The sequence below is a fragment of the Chlorocebus sabaeus genome, chromosome 16, assembly GCF_047675955.1.
Source record: "Chlorocebus sabaeus isolate Y175 chromosome 16, mChlSab1.0.hap1, whole genome shotgun sequence".
Classification (NCBI taxonomy): domain Eukaryota; kingdom Metazoa; phylum Chordata; class Mammalia; order Primates; family Cercopithecidae; genus Chlorocebus; species Chlorocebus sabaeus.
Genome location: NC_132919.1, coordinates 27,100,187 through 27,119,982, shown reverse-complemented (window position 1 = coordinate 27,119,982; position 19,796 = coordinate 27,100,187). Strand labels below are relative to the sequence as shown.

The 19,796-nt window shown below is 54.0% G+C and overlaps 1 protein-coding gene across 4 annotated transcripts; it reads left to right on the top strand.

The window, feature by feature from the left end:
• The first annotated feature begins 1 nt into the window (after position 1).
• Positions 2 to 18,789, top strand: FLOT2 (flotillin 2). Of its 4 annotated transcripts, none has more exons than XM_008010844.2 (11): positions 2 to 205; positions 9,108 to 9,189; positions 13,827 to 13,917; positions 14,909 to 15,032; positions 15,443 to 15,561; positions 15,684 to 15,797; positions 15,888 to 16,007; positions 16,097 to 16,311; positions 16,745 to 16,928; positions 17,256 to 17,405; positions 17,518 to 18,789. In XM_008010844.2, exons 1-11 carry the CDS (start codon positions 157 to 159, stop codon positions 17,554 to 17,556), a joined length of 1,287 nt encoding a protein of 428 aa, XP_008009035.1. In that variant the 5' UTR covers positions 2 to 156; the 3' UTR covers positions 17,557 to 18,789. The 4 variants fall into 4 exon arrangements, with proteins under 4 accessions (XP_008009035.1, XP_008009036.1, XP_008009039.1 ...); XM_008010845.3 differs by lacking the exon at positions 13,827 to 13,917 and adding an exon at positions 12,183 to 12,273; XM_008010846.3 differs by lacking the exons at positions 2 to 205; positions 9,108 to 9,189 and adding an exon at positions 12,181 to 12,273.
• The last annotated feature ends 1,007 nt before the right edge of the window (positions 18,790 to 19,796 follow it).

Sequence of the window (19,796 nt, the reverse complement as noted above, 5' to 3'; positions counted from 1 at the left end):
CACACTTCCGGCGGGGCTGCGACCACAGAGGGGCGCGGGCGAGCGGGCGGCCGGCCGCTGGGGGTGGCGGGATAGGCTGGGCGCGGCCGGCGCTGCGGACCCGCTGCTGCTCTTCGGGTCTGTGCGGTCCCGAGGGCCCTCAGTGCCGCCGGCGCCATGGGCAACTGCCACACGGTGGGGCCCAACGAGGCGCTGGTGGTTTCAGGTGAGGGGGCGGCGAGGAAGGTGGGCGCTGTGGAGGGTGCTCGGGGTGGTTACAGGGCTGGGGAGTGCACGGGGAAGAGCTGGGCCTGAGTCCACCGCGCGGCGCAGGGCTCTGGCCCCCGGGCCGCACCTGAGGCCCCTGACAAGAGAGATCCCCTTGTACTCACGCTTTCCTTGCTGCGCACCCTCGGGCGCTCCCCCTCCCGCTGCGTGTTTTCCTGTGTTTATTTGCTTCTCCTCCCCCTCCCCCTCCTTAGGCGGGGCCTCCCCGCCGCTCCACCGTGTGGTGTGGGGTCCAGAACTGAAGCTGTGGGGTTCCAGGAAGGAGGGAACTAGTGGTTTGGGGAACGCGGAGGTTTGGCTGGATTCCAGAACCCGGGATTGGGGGCGGGTCGCGCAGCCCTGGAGGGCAGGTGCCTGTATGGGGAGGGGCCCTGAGATGGAGGTCCTTTCTCTGGGCACAGTCAGACCCGTTAATTCCAAACACGCTGGGGCTTGTTGGGGATTACCGGCACTGCCCGCCCAGGAGACGCGGGTGCGGCCTCTACAGGTTGGGAAACCCGGTTCTGGGCTGTGCAGCTCGGGATTGCAAAATGCTGCAAGTTCCATTATTTCTGTCTAGGTGGGGCATGGGGACTGCGGTACTGGGGAAAAGGAGCCGCTATTGAGATTTTATATTTGGGGTGCTTTAAGAAGCGGCTGACATCTTGCAAGCCACCAGGTTGTGCAGCTCTTGACTCTCAGAAGTTGGGGGAGGGGGGTCCTGGTGCCTGACAGCTTGGAGACCTGGAGCTGGAGGAATTTCTCTTGGCTGTCTTTCCACTATCAGTGCTGATTTTTTTCAGCCTGCGTGCAGATTTGGTAGAACTGGTTACTGAAGAGGTAGAAGCGGGTAGAAGCCCTGAGCCAGGCCTTATAGCTGCCAACCCTTGGAGAGGTGTGATAAATCCACTGGGAATTTTCATTCCAAAACATGGCTTCAAGTTCACTTTGTGTCTCAAAATCAGTCTGTCCACTGGGACATCCCCAGTGTGTGGGAGATAAGTACCCTACCCCCCTGAAGACCAGAAATAGCCTTGGGGACAGAAGGGAGACTCCCAGAGAACGCTGAAGCCAGACTTGCTCTTCTATATGACCTGGACCTGTCTCCCAGTCCACACCCTTAGAGAAGGTTTTGAGAGACCAGAATCTGCACTGCACTTTATTTTTCTTGTGGAATTTCCTTCAGGAAGCCCAGACTCTGGACTGAGAAGACAAAAGCTACAGTTCCATCCTTGTGGAAAGTCTTGGGACTGAGCGGCAAGAAGAGCCCCAGAGATGGGCTGCTCTGTGCCTTCCAGTTACTGAGAACCTGGTCTTCAGAACAGAAGTCAATGCACTGTTAGCTTCAAAGCCATTTTAGGGGTGGGAAGAGGAGGTCATGCTGAGAACTGAGAATGTGGAGTCAGGGAAGCAGAGAAGGTTGGGGGTGGCGAATAATGCCTGGCACAATGATACCTTGGGATTTGAGATGACCAAGCTGAGATCTAGCTCCCTCTTGCATGTGGACTCCTGAGAGAGCAGAGCAACTGCTCCCACCCCTGCCCCCACCTGTCTACCTTGCGCCTTGGACCTGCATCTAAGACCAGAGGCATCTCACCCAGCCCAGTTTCAGAAGGAGGATGCTAATACATCTCATGGTCATCTTTTCCATCCTTTCTTATCTAACCTCCCTCCTTCAGTTTGTAACATAAAACTTTTTTCTCTCTACTTTTGAAAATTTTAAAGGGGAATCATTTTCATTTGGATGGGGTCAGGGTGGGGATAAGAGGGGAGAAAAGCATAATTTTATTTTCACTCACCCTAACTGAAATTTAGTGTTTCCTGTGATTATGAATGTTAGCAACAATTCATGATAGTATTAGCAGAAATTTTCCTACTACACTACAGTTATTGCTGGTACCTTGAAAATCTGTTGGCCGGGCGTATTGGCTCATGCCTGTAATCCCAGCACTTTGGGAGGCTGAAACGGGAGGATCAGCTAAGGTCAGGAGTTTGAGACCATTCTGGCTAACATGGTGAAACCCTGTTTCTGTTAAAAATACAAAAACTTAACCGGGCATGGTGGCGCACGCTTGTAAGCGTCTCAAAAAAAAAAAAAAAGGAAATAATTTACATTTTGAAATTAAGCTAGTAATTAGATTTACCACTAGATCTTAATATTTAATGTATTAATAAAGAACGACATATTACTATATTGCACATTTGGTTTTAAATTTTGATAACTTTCAATATAATTTCTTATGTATTTATTTTATGAATTTATAAGTATTCTTGGCCAGACTAATTCCTGTAATTCCAGCAATTTGAGAGGCTGAGGCAGATGGGTCACTTGAGGCCAGGAGTTTGAGACCAACTTGGGCAACATGGCGAAACTCTGTCTGTACCAAAAAGAAAAATTAGCCAGGAGTGGTGGCACATACCTGTGGTCCCAGCTACTCCGGAGGCTGAGGTGGGAGGATCGCTTGAGCCCAGTAGGCAGAGGATGCATTGAGCCAAGATCACACCAGTGCACTCTAGCCTGGGCAACAGAGTGAGACCTTGTTTCAAAATATAAATAAATAATAAATATTCTTGAGGAGGGGTCCGTAGGCATTGCTGGATTGCTAAAGGGGTATGTGGCTCAAGAAAGGCTAAACTCCCTAGTACGATAGGGCCTTTTTTTTTTTTTTTTTTTTTTTGGAGACACAGTCTTGCTCTGTCACCCAGGCTAGTAGAGTGCAGTAGCATGATCACAGCTCACTGCAGCCTTGACCTCCCAGGCTCAAGCAATCCTCCCACCTCAGCCTCCCAAGTAGCTGAGACTGTAAGTGCATGCCACTACACTCAGTGTTTTTTTTTAAAAAAAAAAAACAAGGTCTTCCTTTGTTGCCCAGGCTAGAGTGCAGTGGTGTGACTTCAGCTCACTGCAACCTCCATCTACCAGGTTCAAGCCATTCTCATCCCTCAGCCTCCCAAGTAGCTGGGATTACAGGCACACGCCACCATGCCCGGCTAATTGTTATATTTTTAGTAGAGACGGGATTTCACCATGTTGGCCAGGCTATTCTCAAACTCGTGGCCTAAAGTGATCCGCCTACCTCAGCCTCCCAAAGTGCTGGGATTACAGGTGTGAGCCACCGTGCCTGGCTGCTAATTTTTAATTTTTTGTAGAGACAGGGTCTCCCTATGTTGCCCAGACTGGTCTCAAAACTCCTGGGCTCAAGCAATCCTCCCCCCTCAGCCTCCCAAAGTGCTGGAATTACAGTCATATGCCATCATGCCCAGACAGGATATGAACTTCTTTTTTTTCTTTTTTTTGAGACAGAGTTTTGCTCTGTCGCCCAGGCTGGAGTGCAGTGACGCGATCTCCGCTCACTGCAAGCTCCGCTGCCTCCTGGGTTCACACCATTCTCCTGCCTCAGCCTCCCTAGAAGCTGGGACTACAGGCGCCCGCCACCACGCCCAGCTAATTTTTTTGTATTTTTAGTAGAGACGGGGTTTCACCGTGTTCGCCAGGATGGTCTCGATCTCCTGACCTCTCGATCCGCCCGCCTTGGCCTCCCAAAGTGCTGGGATTACAGGAGGGAGCCACCGCGCCCAGCCTGGACTTCTTGACTAGTGGGAAGAAGGTGGGCTGGACATAGTGGCTCACACCTGTAATCCCAGCACTTTAGGAGACCGAGGTGGGAGGATAACTTGAGGCCCAGAGTTTGAGACCAGCTTCTGCAACATAGCAAGACCCTGTCTCTACAAAAACAATTCTTTTTAATTAGACAGTCATGGCAGTGTATGGAAGGCTGAGGCTGGAGGATCGCTTGAGCCCGTGAGTTCAAGGCTGCAGTGAGCTATGATTACACCACTGCATTCAGCCTGGGTGACAGAGTACAATACTGTCTCAAAAAAAAAAGGTGGAAGAAGGCCAGGAAGGGCAGGGGATGCTCCTGAGAGGGCAGAGTGGTGGGGCTGTGTCCTGTAGAAGGGCTAAGAGAGTGGAACAGAGGTTATCATGGAGTATTTTGTGGTTCTTCAGCTTAACTGTAGAAAGGGAAAGCAAGTTGGATTAGAAAGAGTGAGGTAGCCGGGCGCGGTGGCTCAAGCCTGTAATCCCAGCACTTTGGGAGGCCGAGACGGGCGGATCATGAGGTCAGGAGATCGATACCATCCTGGCTAACATGGTGAAACCCCGTCTCTACTAAAAAAAATACAAAAAACTAGCTGGGCGAGGTGGCGGGCGCCTGTAGTCCCAGCTACTCGGGAGGCTGAGGCAGGAGAATGGCGTGAACCCAGGAGGCGGAGCTTGCAATGAGCTGAGATCCGGCCACTGCACTCCAGCCTGGGTGACAGAGCCAGACTCCGTCTCAAAAAAAAAAAAAGAAAGAGTGAGGTACAGTCAGGAGAAACTTCCAGGTCTTGAGATGAGTAAGAGTTACAGAAGTCAAGGAAAAGGCACCTAACTGGCCTCTTGGGAGGGGTGCTCAGGCTGAGTGATCAGGAAGCTGGCAGGAAGTTGCCTTCCAGGGGAGGATGCTGGTAGGGGCAGGCAATCTGGCAGTTTCAGCTTCCTGTTGTTGCAACCCTTGGGAACCTGGCCATGTTGCTCTTAACCAAGGCCCAGCTTGAGCTGTGGCAGCCTGCTCCCCAAGCCAAAGAATAAGTTAAAGGTAAAGGGTGGGCTGGGTGCGGTAGCTCATGCCTGTAATCCCAGCACTTTGGGAGCCTGAGGCAGGCAGACCACCTGAGGTCAGGAGTTTGAGACCAGCCTGGCCAACATGGTGAAACCCCATCTCTACTAAAAATTTAAAAATTAGGCAGACGTGTTAGTGGTTGCCTGTAATCCCAGCTACTTGGGAGGCTGAGGCAGGAGAATCTCTTAAACCTGGGAGGCGGAGGTTGTATTGAGCCAATATTGTGCCAATTCTCTCCTACCCGGGCGACAGAGCAAGACTCTGTCTCAAAAAAAAAAAAAAAACGGAAAACAAAGAGTGGCCATCTACCCTGTCCATCCCCCACCCCACTCACTCCCTCATCCTACCACCACCACTACCACCTTCCCACTGCACATTGAGAAGTCCCCTGGAGCTAGCCCAAGGCAACCATGCCCCAGCCCCCACCAGGCCAGAAGATGTAAAATAAGCTGTGATTTTTGGTCCCCTTCCAGTTTCACTTGATCCTGAGATGGTTTGGGTTTCAGATTGAGTGCTTGTCCTCAGAGGCCTCCCCACCCCATTTCCCAGGTCAGAGAAGCCTGGAATGGCTTACCTTGAACAGCAGCCCTGTAAGCAGGTAGTTCTACCCCAGAGAAACAGAGACCCAGGACCCCCTCTTACTGTTCCCTGCCCACACTATAGGGCTGCTCTTTGATCCCTGGACCTCTGGCTCTGCTACTGGAACTTCATGCATGGCAGCAGACCCAGAAAACGGGGTTACCTGCCTGGTAGGCAGTATTAGATGCCAGCTCTCCAACCTTTCAAGCCCACTGGGAGGTCTTTATTTCTTTGCCTCCACCCACCCAAAATTTGTCCCCAGTTTCCCGTTCTCTCCATTGTGTCTGTTTCTATTATTGTCCTCAGCATCCACCCAAACCCAGACTAGAGCTGCACTGTCCAATGTGAACAGGAGCCACAGGTGGCCATTTAAATTAATTAAATAAAAAATTCAGTTCCCCAGTCATGCCAGCCTCATTTGAAGTGCACAACAGTTGCATGTTGCTAGAGGCTGCTGTACTGTACAGCATAAACACAGAAGAAGATACAGAACATTCTTACCCTTGCAGAAAGTTGTCACGGATAAGACTGCTCTAGAAGTTGTCTGCAGTATCAGCTACCATGCCTTGCCTGGATTACTGCAAGAGGCCAGTCTCCCTGATCCCAGTGTCTTCCTCCTTGTGCAAAGTGATATGTGTTTCTCAAGGGTAACCTTGCTCCCTGTCACTCACTCACACAGCTTCTTGGCCTAACACACAAGACACTGTGTGATCTGCCCTCTGCCCCTCCTCTTGCCTTGTTCCCTGCTATGAGTCCCCAGAGACACCCAGCTGCATGAAACTCCCCCAGACCCTTGACCTTGGGAGTCAGACAACCTTTTGAGGTTCTTTGAAGATTTCATGAAAACCTAAATTTGTGAACGTGGAAATGATAATGCTCGGCCAGGCGCGGCAGCTCATGCCTGTAATCCCAGCACTTTGAGAGGCCAATGCCTGTGGATCGCTTGAGCCCAGGAATTAGAGAACAGCCTGGGCAACATGGTGAAACCTTGTCTCCACAAAAAATACAAAAATTAGCCTGGCATAGTGGCACACACCTGCAGTTCCAGCTACTTGAGAAGCTAAGGTGGGAGGATCAATTGAGCCTAAGAGGTTGAGGCTGCAGTGAGCCATGATTGCACCACTGTACTCTTGCCTGGGCGACAGAATGAGACCCTGTCTCAGAAAAAAAAAAAGAAATGATAACACTCTGGTTTTTCCCAGATCACTTATTTCCTTTGAATTTTGTTTCCTGTACATTTTTTTGCACTGCAAGTTAACTGCCTGTCCAGTTTTATGAAGGTTTCGTTGAACTTGCTGAGGAATTTTGACATTAACAAGAGAATTCACTACAAGAATCTTAGGAATTGATTTTTCTCATTTCTGTATAGGGAACATGTAGAACATGTCTAGATCATGGATCTGGGTTGTGGCTGAATTAGATATTCTGTATAGTTGACACACTGTTTCCAAGAACCACTTCCTGTTTTGTTTTGTTTTTTTTTTTGAGACAGAGTCTCGTGCTGTCGCCCAGGCTGGAGTGCAGTGGCCGGATCTCAGCTCACTGCAAGCTCTGCCTCCCGGGTTTGCGCCATTCTCCTGCCTCAGCCTCCCGAGTAGCTGGGACTATAGGCGCCCGCCACCTCGCCCGGCTATTTTTTTATATTTTGTAGTAGAGACGGGGTTTCACTGTGTTAGCCAGGATGGTCTCGATCTCCTGACCTCGTGATCCGCCCGTCTCGGCCTCTCAAAGTGCTGGGATTACAGGCTTGAGCCACCGCACCCGGCCTTTTTTTTTTTTTTTTGAGATGGCGAGTCGCTCTGTCACCCTGGCTGGAGTGCAGTGGCGAGATCTCAGCTCACTGCAAGCTCCGCCTCCCGGGTTCATGCCATTCACCTGCCTCAGCCTCCTGAGTAGCTGGGACTACAGGCACCCGCCACCATGCCCGGCTAGTTTTTTTTGTATTTTTAGTAGAGACGGAGTTTCACCGTGTTAGCCAGGATGGTCTCCATCTCCTGACCTTCTCCTGACCTTTTGATCCACCCGCCTCGGCCTCTCAAAGTGCTGGGATTACAGGCCTGAGCCACTGCGCCCAGCCGAACCAGTTCCTTTTTAGGCCTTTTTGCTTTGTCTTCACTTCTCCCATTGGTACCACAAGTTAGCCTTTGTTTTGAGACCTTGCCTTCCCCACCCGTTCCCACGGGTGGGGAACAAAGTCATTCTGAATGTTCTGAAAGTAGAGAACCAGCCTCACTGGGATGTGTCTGCCAGACAGAAGAGCAAACCCCCTCACCTTGGCTGGGAGACTCTTCCTTCCCTCCCAGCCCCCCAGTGTTGTCCCCGTCTGCGTTCCCTCTCTGTCTACACCCACTGTGATAACAGGTGAACTCCAGGGCATACTTGTTTATTGATTGAATTAATTAAAAATGGAAGCTGGACCAGGCGCGGTGGCTCACGCCTGTAATCCCAGCATTTTGGAAGGCCAAGGCAGGTGGATCACGAGGTCAACAGTTCGAGACCAGCCTGGCCAACGTGGTGAAATCCTGTCTCTACTAAGAATATAAAAATTAGGTGGGTGTGGTGGCACATGCCTATAATCCCAGCTACTCGAGAGGCTGAGGCAGAAGAATTGCTTGAACCTGGGAGGCAGAGGTTGCAGTGAACCGGGATCATGCCACTGCACTCCAACCTGGGCAACAGAGCAAAACTCCGTCTCCAGAAAAGAAAAAAAAAAAGCTGGCCTGGTGAGGTGGCTTACACCTGTAATGCCAGCACTTTGGGAGGCCAAGGCAGACAGATTGCCTGAGGCCAAGAGTTTGAGACCAGCCTGGCCAACATGATGAAACTCTGTCTCTACTAAAAATACAAAAATTAGCCAGGTGTGGTGTAGGGGCACCTGTGATCCCAGCAACTCAGGAGACTGAGGCAGGAGAACCGCTTGAACCCAGGAGGCAGAGGTTGCAGTGAGCTGAGATTGTGCCACTGCACTCTAGCCTGGGCAACAGAGTGACATTCTGTCTGAAAAAAAAAAATGGAGGCCAGGCGCAGTGGCTCACGCCTGTAATCCCAGCACTTTGGGAGGCCGAAGCGGGTGGATCCTGAGGTCAGGAGATTGAGACCATCCTGCCTAACACAGTGAAACCCCGTCTCTACTAAAAATACAAAAAATTAGCCGGGCATGGTGGCGGGTGCCTGTAGTCCCAGCTGCTTGGGAGACTGAGGTAGGAGAGTGGCTTGAACCCGGGAAGCGGAGCTTGCAGTGAGCTGAGATTGCGCCACTGCACTCCAGCATGGGCAACAGCACGAGACTCCGTCTCAGAAAAAAAAAAAAGCAGCTTTTCCAGATCACCTCTGCCCATTGTCCTGTTCTGTTCTTCTGTTCTCTGGAAGCACTTACATTCTGAACTATTCATTGGCTCTCCTTCTCTTTATGTAAATTGCCTGTCTACCAAGCAAGATTTTAAGTCCCATAAGGGCAGGGAGAACTTCTCTCTCATATATGTGTAACCTCAGCACTAGGCACCCAACAGTAGGCATTGTCAAGTATCAGAGCAGATAAAGGACAAAAATGGCTCAGTGGGCTGGAGGGTAGACAGACCCAAGAACAGACTGACCTGTGGTGGTTTTTTTGCTCCCCAGGGGGCTGCTGTGGTTCCGACTATAAACAGTACGTGTTTGGCGGCTGGGCCTGGGCCTGGTGGTGTATCTCCGACACTCAGAGGTAAGCACCTGGGGGCTCTAGGACCTGTCATGGAGTGGGCCAGGGAGATAGGGGCTTCCAGCATTGTTCTGCTTCACCCTGAGGGTCAGCTAGAGCATCCACCGTTTCCACATTCCATTCTGTTGGAGGGGTGGAGAGGGCGCCTCCTAAGAAGCATGTGAGAGGGGTTGCACAGGGGTGCGGGAGACACGCGTCAGGTAGGTCTGTCATGGGCACCCCCTCCTTAGTGGGTGTTCTTTTTTCCACCGGAGGTGGCATTACTTCTGTCCCAGAGAATTCAGGGTCATATCCCAGGCAGAATCTTGATTTCCTGATTACAACTCCAAGTTATTTAAGAAGTCTTTTATTATACACCCAGTTTGGAGTGGGCATATGAAGGGAGGAAAGGCTGGAGAGACCCCATGCACACCCTTACCTATGCAGGCCCTGGGGACTGCAGTCAGGGACGAAGTGGCAGAGAATGGACATATAGTCAAAAGTGGTTCTATGACAGTGGTGAGTTAGACTTAGACAGGGAGGGGGACCTAATGAATTAGTGCTGGGGTTGAGCAAGACAGGTCTGGACCTCCTAAATCAGTCTGGAAAGACTTACTAGAGGAAGTGAGATTTCAGCTCCCCAGAGGACCCACCATCCGGCTCTACCTGCCGCTGCCTGCAGAGCCTAGGGCAGGGCCAGACCTGGCCTCTCCTGGCACCCTCACTGCGCACCCAAGAGATGAGGCATGCCAGCTACCTTTTCACAATCGCCCCCTTCCTGATTATGGGAGATGGGGTGGTGAGGAGGAGAGGAGCAGACCCTTCCCAACCAGGACCCAGGCAACAAGGGCAGCAGAGCTGTCATGTTGCAAGGGGGTCGGTCACCCCACAGGGGAAATCATGGAGCTTCCAGTGGAAACCCCCTCTGCCCCAGCCCCCACCTGTCAACAGCTCACGTCTGCACCAAGCTACTAGCGCTTGAGGCTCCTGGGAGTCTGAGGGCATCTGCTAGGGTCAGGGGGAATTGGGAAGCATGGCACAATGGATTAACTTCACTGGTTCCCGGTAACAGCTCCACTCTCCCACCTCTCCCTCACTTTACCTGGCTGGAGGTGAGCGATGCTGGGGGACTCTTCTGGTTCAAAGCTCAAAGTGTCAGAGTAATCAATAGTGGCCACAGCCTTCACTCGAGAGGATCCTGGCTGCACCTGAGTGGGCCAGTGGCCTGTCAGAAGCCGTGGGGAGCCCTCTGCAGACATACCGCCACCCCGCACACTGTGCATTCCCAGCACAACAGAGTATCTTGTCCAGACACCTGTCCTGCATGGGCAGCCACTGCTAGGCCAATTCCCCTACGGTCCGTTCTCCGGATTCTTGGTCCCCTGCTCTCCCTTCTTGCTCCAGGGAGCAGAGCCAGGACAGAAGGGCCAAGCCTTTCTGACAGCAAGTTTGGAAGTTAGAGGTGAAGGGCCTTGTATCTCTTCCCAGGACACTGACCTCACACCCAGGCTCCACATCCTCCCTCTGGTCTCACTTGCTGGGTAGTCTGAGCCAGTAGTCCTTCCCCTCATCCCCTTTTCTTTGGGGGCAGCCTCTTCCCCAATCCCTAGCCTGCTTGGGGGACATCTCCACAGGCTGGGGCCTTTATTTCCCTATGCTGGCAGGAGCCTCTCGGGTCAGAGTAGAGGCTTCTAACTCAGCCTGGATACTTAGCCTCCCTCTCGAGGTCCTTTCCGCAACTGTCTATATGTCACGTGCCCTTGGGCCATTCTTCCAGGCTCAGCGACCCCTCCTGCTACACTTTGCTGCCACATCCTATGCTATCCCAAGGCCCTGATGTGGGCAGCTCTCTCTTACCTGAGCAATTCTTCCACCTTTGGCATCTGAGCTGCAGCCTCCCTTCTTCCCTCCCCACTACCCTTCCTCCCTCCCTCTCTCTCCCCTGTTTCCCTGTCTCCTTCCCCAGAAGAGAGCTTGGTGGGTTTCTGTCTGAGCCGGGTCAAGAATCCTCTCAGGCCCAAGGCTGCTAGTGTTAGGGGCTCAAACGAAGGCAACCTTTGCACATCTGCATGGCCAGAGCCCCAGGGCTGGCACTGTGGGGATGGCCCCTCCCAGGGCTGTGATGGGGGCTGCACATTGACTGCTGCTGCTTATCACCCCTCCACCTGCTTCTGCCCCTTCACCCTCGGCCTCTGTCCTCTCTTCCTTCCTCTGATTTAGGGAAACCTTCCACACTGTCCACAGCCTGGACTCTGTCTAGACACCCACCCTGCACATACACTGCCTAGGGAGGCCCAGCCAGCATGGCCCAGGGAGCTTCGAGGCACCTTGTTTTCTTTGCCAATAATCTTCTCTCTGCCCCTGGCAAACTTTGGAAATTCCCAATTAAATGTCTCCCTTATCTCCCAGTTGTCCCTGAATATTCTGGCAGGAACACACTTTCCCCTCCCCCAGCCTTCCTTGACCCCCACATCAGAACATTTGGGCTTTTCTGGCCTCGCCTTGCCTTCTTAGTGATAGAAAGTGCAGACCTGGTGGATTCAGCATTTGCTAAAGCTCAGGAGTCCCCAGAATAGCCTCCTACTCCCGATTTCTGGAAACACAGGTTTACCTGTGTGAAGACAGGGGGCTAAGGCTCAGTCTCCCAGATTGCGACAGGATCCCTGGGAAAGTGAGGTGGCGGGCAACCCAGGTGCGCTGTGCACAAGCCTCCTGACCTCAGGCTGCAGGCCCAGAGTGGCAGCAGGCATCTTCCCCAGCCCAGCAGGTCCTCACTAGAAGGGATTGGGGCTAGAGAAGAGACCCAGAGGCCTTGGAGCAGCACGGGGGATCTCTGCTCTCCTGCAGCCCTCAGCTGAGCTGGCAGTTGGGGGGTTGGATTACTGACAGCATGCCCCCCCACCGCCGTCCCCAGGCATCAGGCATCGGTGCTTGTCTGGTAACTACTGTGTGTGTTTGCTGTGTCCCCTCCTCCCCTTCCTGTCCCTACCTCTCCCCATCCCCTGGCTGCTCCTCAGACTGTCTCTGGAGGTTATGACCATCCTGTGTCGCTGTGAGAATATTGAGACGTCGGAGGGGGTTCCACTATTCGTAACAGGGGTTGCACAGGTAATAACCCACCTGCTTCCTCCTCCGTGTCTAACCTTCTCTCTTCCTGCCCTGCGGGGCCTGGCAGACAGGAGCCAGTGGACTCCCCTCCTGAGACCGTGCCTTCCTCCCTCTCCTCTTTTCTCTCCTCCAACTGCTCTGGGTGCCAGTATGGATCCCTGTAGATCCCCAGGTCCCTTGCCCTTGCCTATTGGACTGCAAGTGGGAAAACAGCAAGGGATTCTGGAAGCTTTGCCAAGTCTGCCAGTGAGTGTCCCTGGATGCCAGGCCTTCATTACCATGCAGCCATAGCTGGTGAAATCTATTCTTGGGCTTAAGTGTTAAGTAGCTCCAAATGCTTACTCTGTCATGTGTGGGTTCCCCTCTTCATTGCTTCATTCACCAGCTCTCTACTGAGCACCTTCTCAATTCGAGGCATGTGGACTGCAGGAGTGAACAAACAAAGCCCCTGCCCCCTCAGAGCTTGTGTGCCAGCAGGTTCCCAGGCTGGAAGAGGCCTGAACTGCATCTTTCTCACCCCCTCCCTCTGCATTAAATTGCCCTTCAGCCTCCACTTAGGCAAAAACACTATACCACCACTCCCTTCTTCACCCATCCTGCCGTCTCTAATGGGGAAGGGGACCATCCCCATCTCCTTAGCCCTTGTAGCCATGGGAGGTGCAGAGGCCTGAGAGGCTCGGAGTACCTTGTGTGGAAGGGGTAGGGTCCAGGCCTCCCTCAACACCCCATTTGATGCAGTCCTGTCCCGCTCCACACCCACACCTGCACTTGAAACACCTGCACATGCCCAGATCCCTTTTAAGGCGGGTGACTGTGGACCCTGGAGGAATCAGATTGCCTGGCCAGAACAACTCTTTCCAGGGTTAACACTCCTTGACCAAGAAGCTCTAGTGTGACCTCAGTGTGCATTCCCCATGTGACCCACCTGGGCTTAATACCAGATGTGGGTTTCAAGTCAAAAGGCTGCAGCCACCCAGTAGGGCTTCTCTGGCAAGGGGCAGGTACAGAATCACTTCCATCTTAGCCCAGCAGTGCGCATACTCCAGGATGCCAGGCAATCAGACAGAACTTTCCGGGCAGCTTCCTGGGGCACCCTGGAGTGCTGGGTAGATCAAGGAATGGGCCAGGGCCCCTGCGGGAGGCTCAGATGACATCCATGGATGGCCTGCGCAGCAGAGCCGGGAGGACCAGCACTGACTTGCTATCCTAGAACATACACACAGCTACACCTGAATTCTCCCCCAACCACCAGCCCCCAACCACCTACAGCCACTTCTTTCTACTTCGTTTTCCTCACAACCAGCCAGGCTGGCTTGAGCAGAGGGTGTGTGCACATACACAGCTCATTTCCGCTCCTTCCCCTGGGGCCACCTGCACCCACCTGCCCTCCTGCCCACCTCCTTCTCAGACACTCCCATCTCAGCCCCATGGAGAGTCCTTCCTCCACCTTCCTCACCAGGACGCAGCTGGAGCAGTGAGGTACTAGACTCTTTCCCAACACCACCAGGCCCTGCGCCCCCAGACCCATGCCCCTGTTTTGCGTTTCTTGGCAGGATTTCCCTAGAGATTATGACGTTGCAGCCCCGCTGCGAGGACGTAGAGACGGCCGAGGGGGTAGCTTTAACTGTGACGGGTGTCGCCCAGGTATAGTAACTCAGCAGCCCCGCGCATGTCCGTTGAGCTGCCTGGTCCTGTACTCGGGTTCGGGGGGAGGAGGAGAGGACGGCAGCCAGGGGCAGTCTCTCTCCAGCGCCCCAGCCCCCGCAAGTCCCGCAAGAGAGGGCCAGTCGGGTCGTCGCCACTGGAACATGCTCACCGGGCCCTTTTGGCCACCCAGCAGGACTAACAGACACCCCTTCTCTCCTCAGCGGGCCCACGAGGGACAGAACCAGTGCTGAGGGCTCCTGGCTCACTAACCCAACCCCATTCTTTGCAGGTGTTGGAAATGTCAAGCCCCAGAATCCAGGCCTTCCTTGTTCCCTGGGTATGGGGTGGGAGGGGTGGGGCCCAGAGGGAGAGGCATGTGAGGCAGAGGAGCTCTGGACTCTGGGAGTCAGAGGCTGTGTCATATTCCCAGCTGGGGGCCTAGGTGAGGGCTTCCAGCCCCAATCCACCTCTTGGCATCACAGGGCAGTGAGGTTCAGCCATGCTGTAGGCCTCGGCGAGGGGTTGGCTGAGTACCTCAAGAAAGAGGGGCATCCTTGGTTGCATCCGCCAACCCTCTCATGCCCTGTCCAGGCTCTTTCCTTCTCTGTCTGTGTCCCTATTGCTCATTCTGCTTGTCATACTCTCTGCCCCTCAGCCTCAGGGTCTCCCATGTGTGGGAAGCCTGCAAGGGAGGAATTGGCTGGTGAGGGGACAGTAGGCTGAAGGGATGGGGAGACAAGCCCCGAATGCCCATGAGAGGCCGTGGCAGGGCCTGGGGCTGCCAGTGCAGGTGAAGTTTCACAGTGTGAGAAGCCCTTGTGCTGCTATCTCCCCACTAGAGGCCTCAGACAGATTCCAGCCACCCAGGGCCTCCAGATCTGAAAAAAGGAAGGGAGGAGGCACAGCCATCATCCTGCCTACCTCTGGGTCTGGGGCCTCCGTCTTCCTCACTCCAGCCTGGCTGAAGCGCCTCTGTCATCACTGGCAGGTGAAGATTATGACAGAGAAGGAGCTCCTGGCGGTGGCTTGTGAGCAGTTTCTGGGTAAGAACGTGCAGGACATAAAAAACGTCGTCCTACAGACCCTGGAGGGACATCTGCGCTCCATCCTCGGTGAGGCCCTGTCCTGCCTTTGAGGAGCCTCACGGGGCCCCTAAGCCAAGGCAGGAAGGGGTGCAGGGCTGGGCAGGGGGCCTGTTTCACTGGTGTTTCAAGCTAAAACGTTCTTCCTCAAATATTTAATTTCAAAAACCTCAGGTGACTTGAGTGAAGGAGAGGGCACTGGGGTAGAATGGGGGCTGTCAGTCTGCTCAGGAACCTAGTGCTGCTTGGGACACTTTTCCTTGTCCAGCCTGGACTGTGCAGCAGGAGGCTTGGTGTTAAGTGCTGTTGAGAAGATACCCCAGGAGACCCAGTTCAGACTGCAGCACCCTGCATGCACCCTGACCTCTACATGCATGCCTCCTCCCTTCCCCAGCTGGCTGGGTCCCTGGGGAGCCAGCCCCTGATCTCTCTGCCCCCAGGTACCCTGACAGTGGAGCAGATTTATCAGGACCGGGACCAGTTTGCCAAGCTGGTGCGGGAGGTGGCAGCCCCTGACGTTGGCCGCATGGGCATTGAGATCCTCAGCTTCACCATCAAGGTACGATGTGATGGGAAGCTGTATCTCCTGGTGTCCATCTGGCAGATGGTGGCATCGCTAGAGGGGCATCTTTGTGCCTCTGGCTGCTCCTTTGAGCCTCTGTTACCCCATTCCCTCCCCAGGACGTGTATGACAAAGTGGACTATCTGAGCTCCCTGGGCAAGACGCAGACTGCCGTGGTGCAGAGAGATGCTGACATTGGCGTGGCAGAGGCTGAACGGGACGCAGGCATCCGGGTACGTGGGTTCAAGGACAGGAAGCTCAGGGGTGATGGGACCATGATGACTCGGGACCTCTACTCACTCACCTGCCCGTTTTGCCCCCAGGAAGCTGAGTGTAAGAAGGAGATGCTGGATGTAAAGTTCATGGCAGACACCAAGATTGCTGACTCTAAGCGAGCCTTCGAGCTGCAAAAGTCAGCCTTCAGTGAGGAGGTTAACATCAAGGTGAGCAGCCTGAGGGCATCCTGGGTTGGGCCTCAGGGATCAGGACTTGGTGACTAGACTCTAATATGCCAACCACCCTCTTGCTATAGACAGCTGAGGCCCAGTTGGCCTATGAGCTGCAGGGGGCCCGTGAGCAGCAGAAGATCCGGCAGGAAGAGATTGAGATTGAGGTTGTGCAGCGCAAGAAACAGATTGCCGTGGAGGCACAGGAGATCCTGCGTACGGACAAGGAGCTCATCGCTACAGTGCGTCGGCCCGCCGAGGCCGAGGCCCACCGTATCCAGCAGATTGCCGAGGGTGAAAAGTGAGAGCCGCCCAGGTGCCAGGGTCAGGGCTTAGTCAGCCTCCTCTGCCTTCAGTGCACTCCCTGTACTCTCCTGACCACAGCTTGGAAGCCACTTCTCCTCCACTGTGTCTTCTTACTCACTGTGAAGTGAGGATAACCCCATGTACCCTGTGGGACTGCTGTTAGGAAGACTAAATAGATAAAGGAGGCTCCAGTGCCTGTAGTGCTTGGGCATAGACAGCATCCTGGTTTGTCCCCTCCCACTTAGAGCTGGGAGCTGGTGGCCTTTCCCTGGCCAGAGCCAGAAGGTGAGGCCACCCCCCTCCGTTCAAATGTTTCCCACCCCTGACAGCCCCCAAGGCAGAGTATTTGAAGGATTGCTGGCCCCCAGGCAAGGCTTGAGGGTACCCTGGTACATCCCACTGATCCTGCCTGGCCTGGGCTCCCCCAGGGTGAAGCAGGTCCTCTTGGCACAGGCAGAGGCTGAGAAGATCCGCAAAATCGGGGAGGCGGAAGCAGCAGTCATCGAGGCGATGGGCAAGGCGGAGGCTGAGCGGATGAAGCTCAAGGCGGAAGCCTACCAGAAATATGGGGATGCAGCCAAGATGGCCTTGGTGCTGGAGGCCCTGCCCCAGGTGAGGCTTCCACCTAAGTGGGTCCCAGGGTCCAAGTGTCCTTGCTTGACTAGCTGGGCAAGTGCCAGAACTTCTCTGGGCCTTGCGAGTAACACAGGGACAGGTGGCTAGAAGGGTTAAATGAGGAGCATCTTCAGCAGGGGGCAGGAACCCTACAACAGACCTAAGCCATCCCTGGCCCACAGGGCCTCTCTTACCATGGCTCACTAAGGGCCGCCCAGGCTGCTTTGGGGTTGGAGTGAGTTGAGGAAGGGAGGGAAAGATGCTGAACCAGGCTGGGAACAGAGTCGGCGCCAACCAGGCTCTCCTCCCACTCTTACCTCCTAGATCGCTGCCAAAATCGCTGCCCCACTTACCAAAGTCGATGAGATTGTGGTCCTCAGTGGAGACAACAGCAAGGTCACATCAGAAGTGAACCGACTACTGGCCGAGCTGCCTGCCTCTGTGCATGCCCTCACGGGCGTGGACCTATCTAAGGTGTGTGTCTGCCTAGCTGCGGTGGGGTTGCCCGGGCAGCCTATCGGACTGGCCAGGCAGAGTGGTCCTGGGTCCTGGAGCCAAGGCCTCATGGCATGTCCCATCCTTGCAGATACCCCTGATCAAGAAGGCCACCGGTGTGCAGGTGTGAGGCTCCTGCAGGCCCACTCTCTTCAGCAGCCACCCAGCCCTCCCTCCAGCACCCGTTTTAATCCCACAGAACAATGGGAATGTTACTGACTCTGGTGCCTTATCTTGAAGGGACCAGAAGTGCTGCGTGTTCAGGCCATCTCTGGCTGTCTTCCTGTCTCTCCTGTCTCTGTCCACCTCCTCCTCTTCCTCTCTTTTACCCCACTTTCACTGCCACTTTCATCAGGTTTGTGTCTCATCTCCCTGTGTGTCTTTTCCTTTATCTCTTTTTCTTTCCCCCTATGCACATCATGTAGTTTAAGCTGAAGATGTTTATTACAATCACTCTCTGTCTGTGGGGGGTGGCCCTGCTGCTCCTCAGAATCCTGGTGCCTTGAAGTTCTCTGTGCATCTGCCCATCCTCCCTATGGCTGTGGCCAGAGCCCAGCATGGGCAGGGGTTCTATGTAGGACGGTCACTCTCCTCTCTCCCGGACTGGTCTTCCCAGCCCTAAATCCTGCCACAGGAAGCCCACAGCCTCACCTGCTACTGCCCCTCTAGGTCTGGGCAGCCATGACCTGCAGGGCCTAGCACCACTGTCCTTCCCCTCATCTGCCCAAGACCCCGGCTGGCGCTCATACCCTGTCCTTTCTCCCTGACCCCACGGGCACAGAGGCAAGGCCTCCTGTCTACAGCAGCTTCCTCAGTTTCCTACTGCCTTAGGAGGCCCCTGCTTATGCTCAGGGAAGGCCTCTTCATGGGCATGTGTCTGCTGGGGCAGTGGGGCTTGGTGCCAGCTCTGCTAAGTTTTCTGAGATGAGGGTCTAGCCCTGTTGGGGACAGAAAAGTGTGTAGACCTTCTTCCTGCTAGGGCTGCTCTGTCCTGGGTGTTGGGCCCTTCTGGTAGACAAGGCTATGCCAACCCTGTACAGAATCGAGTGCTGTAACCTGGCCAGACCCCAGAGCCCTTGTGCCATCTTTCTTCCTGGCCAGAGTGATGGGGTTCCAGCCATGGGGAAGCAACCCAATCCTCTGTCTCGTTGCTCCAATGGAGGCAGAAGAGCCCAGGACCCAAGCGTCTTGGCAGGGGTGCTGTGAATGTCCAGTGGTCCCAGCATCCCACCCTGGCCCTGCCCCTGCCCCAGCCTGTGTAGCTCTTCCTGCATGTGGATGCTGCATGTCTGGTCTGGGGCTTGGATGCTGCACTGCCCCACTGCCTGTCCCTTCTGGTAAAATAAAGATCTCTTAATGCCCACCCCTGCATTGTGTATTCTGTGACGAGAGAACTAAGAACCAACCATGTCCCCTATCCCTCTTCAGCTTCAAGGCAGCTTTTAGCCTGTTCTTCCCCACCCTAGCCACTGGAGGGCAACAGCACACAGCACACTGGCCTTGCGCCACCCCCCCTTCCCCCCCCCCCCCATGCCTTGGACATGCCTGATTGGCTAAGATGCTGAGGTCAAACCCCAGCCCTGGAACATCTGGCTCCATCACGGGCAGAAGGTGGAGGGGGCTGGCAGGGTGCAGTTGCACATGCCTGTAGTGCCAGCCACTCAGGAGGCTGAGGTGAGAGAATTGCTTGAGCCCAGGAGTTTGAGTCCAGCCTGGACAACATAGCAAGACTCCATCTCTTAAAAAAACAACAAATAAAGAAAAGGTGGAGGAACCTGCCAGTTCACTGCACCTCTGTACCAGTATACTGAGCCCTACTCAGTAACGGAACCCATCTCTCAGGCTTAAGAGCTTAGACTCTGAAGTAAGGCAACTTAGGTTTAAATTTTAGCTTTGTTATTTATTATCTGTGTAATCTTAGGTGAGTAACTTCATCTTTCTGGGCCTCAATATCCTTTTTTTTTTTTTTTTTTTTTGAGACAGAGTCTCGCTATGTCACCCAGGCTGGAGTGCAGAGGCGCGATCTCAGCTCACTGCAAGCTCCGCCTCCTGGGTTCACACCATTCTCCTGCCTCAGCCTCCTGCGTAGCTGGGACTACAAGCACCCATCACCACGCCCAGCTAATTTTTTTGTATTTTTTAGTAGAGAAGGGGTTTCACCATGTTAGCCAAGATGGTCTTGATCTCCTGACCTTGTGATCCACCCGCCTCAGCCTCCCAAAGTGCTGGGATTACAGGCATGAGGCACTGCGCCCAGCCAACATTCTTATTCATTTAATGAATTTATCAAATGCTTGCCATATACTAAGCATTGTCTCAGATGCCAGAGTGATGAGTCAACAAAATAAATGCATAGCCATTCAAGCTTAC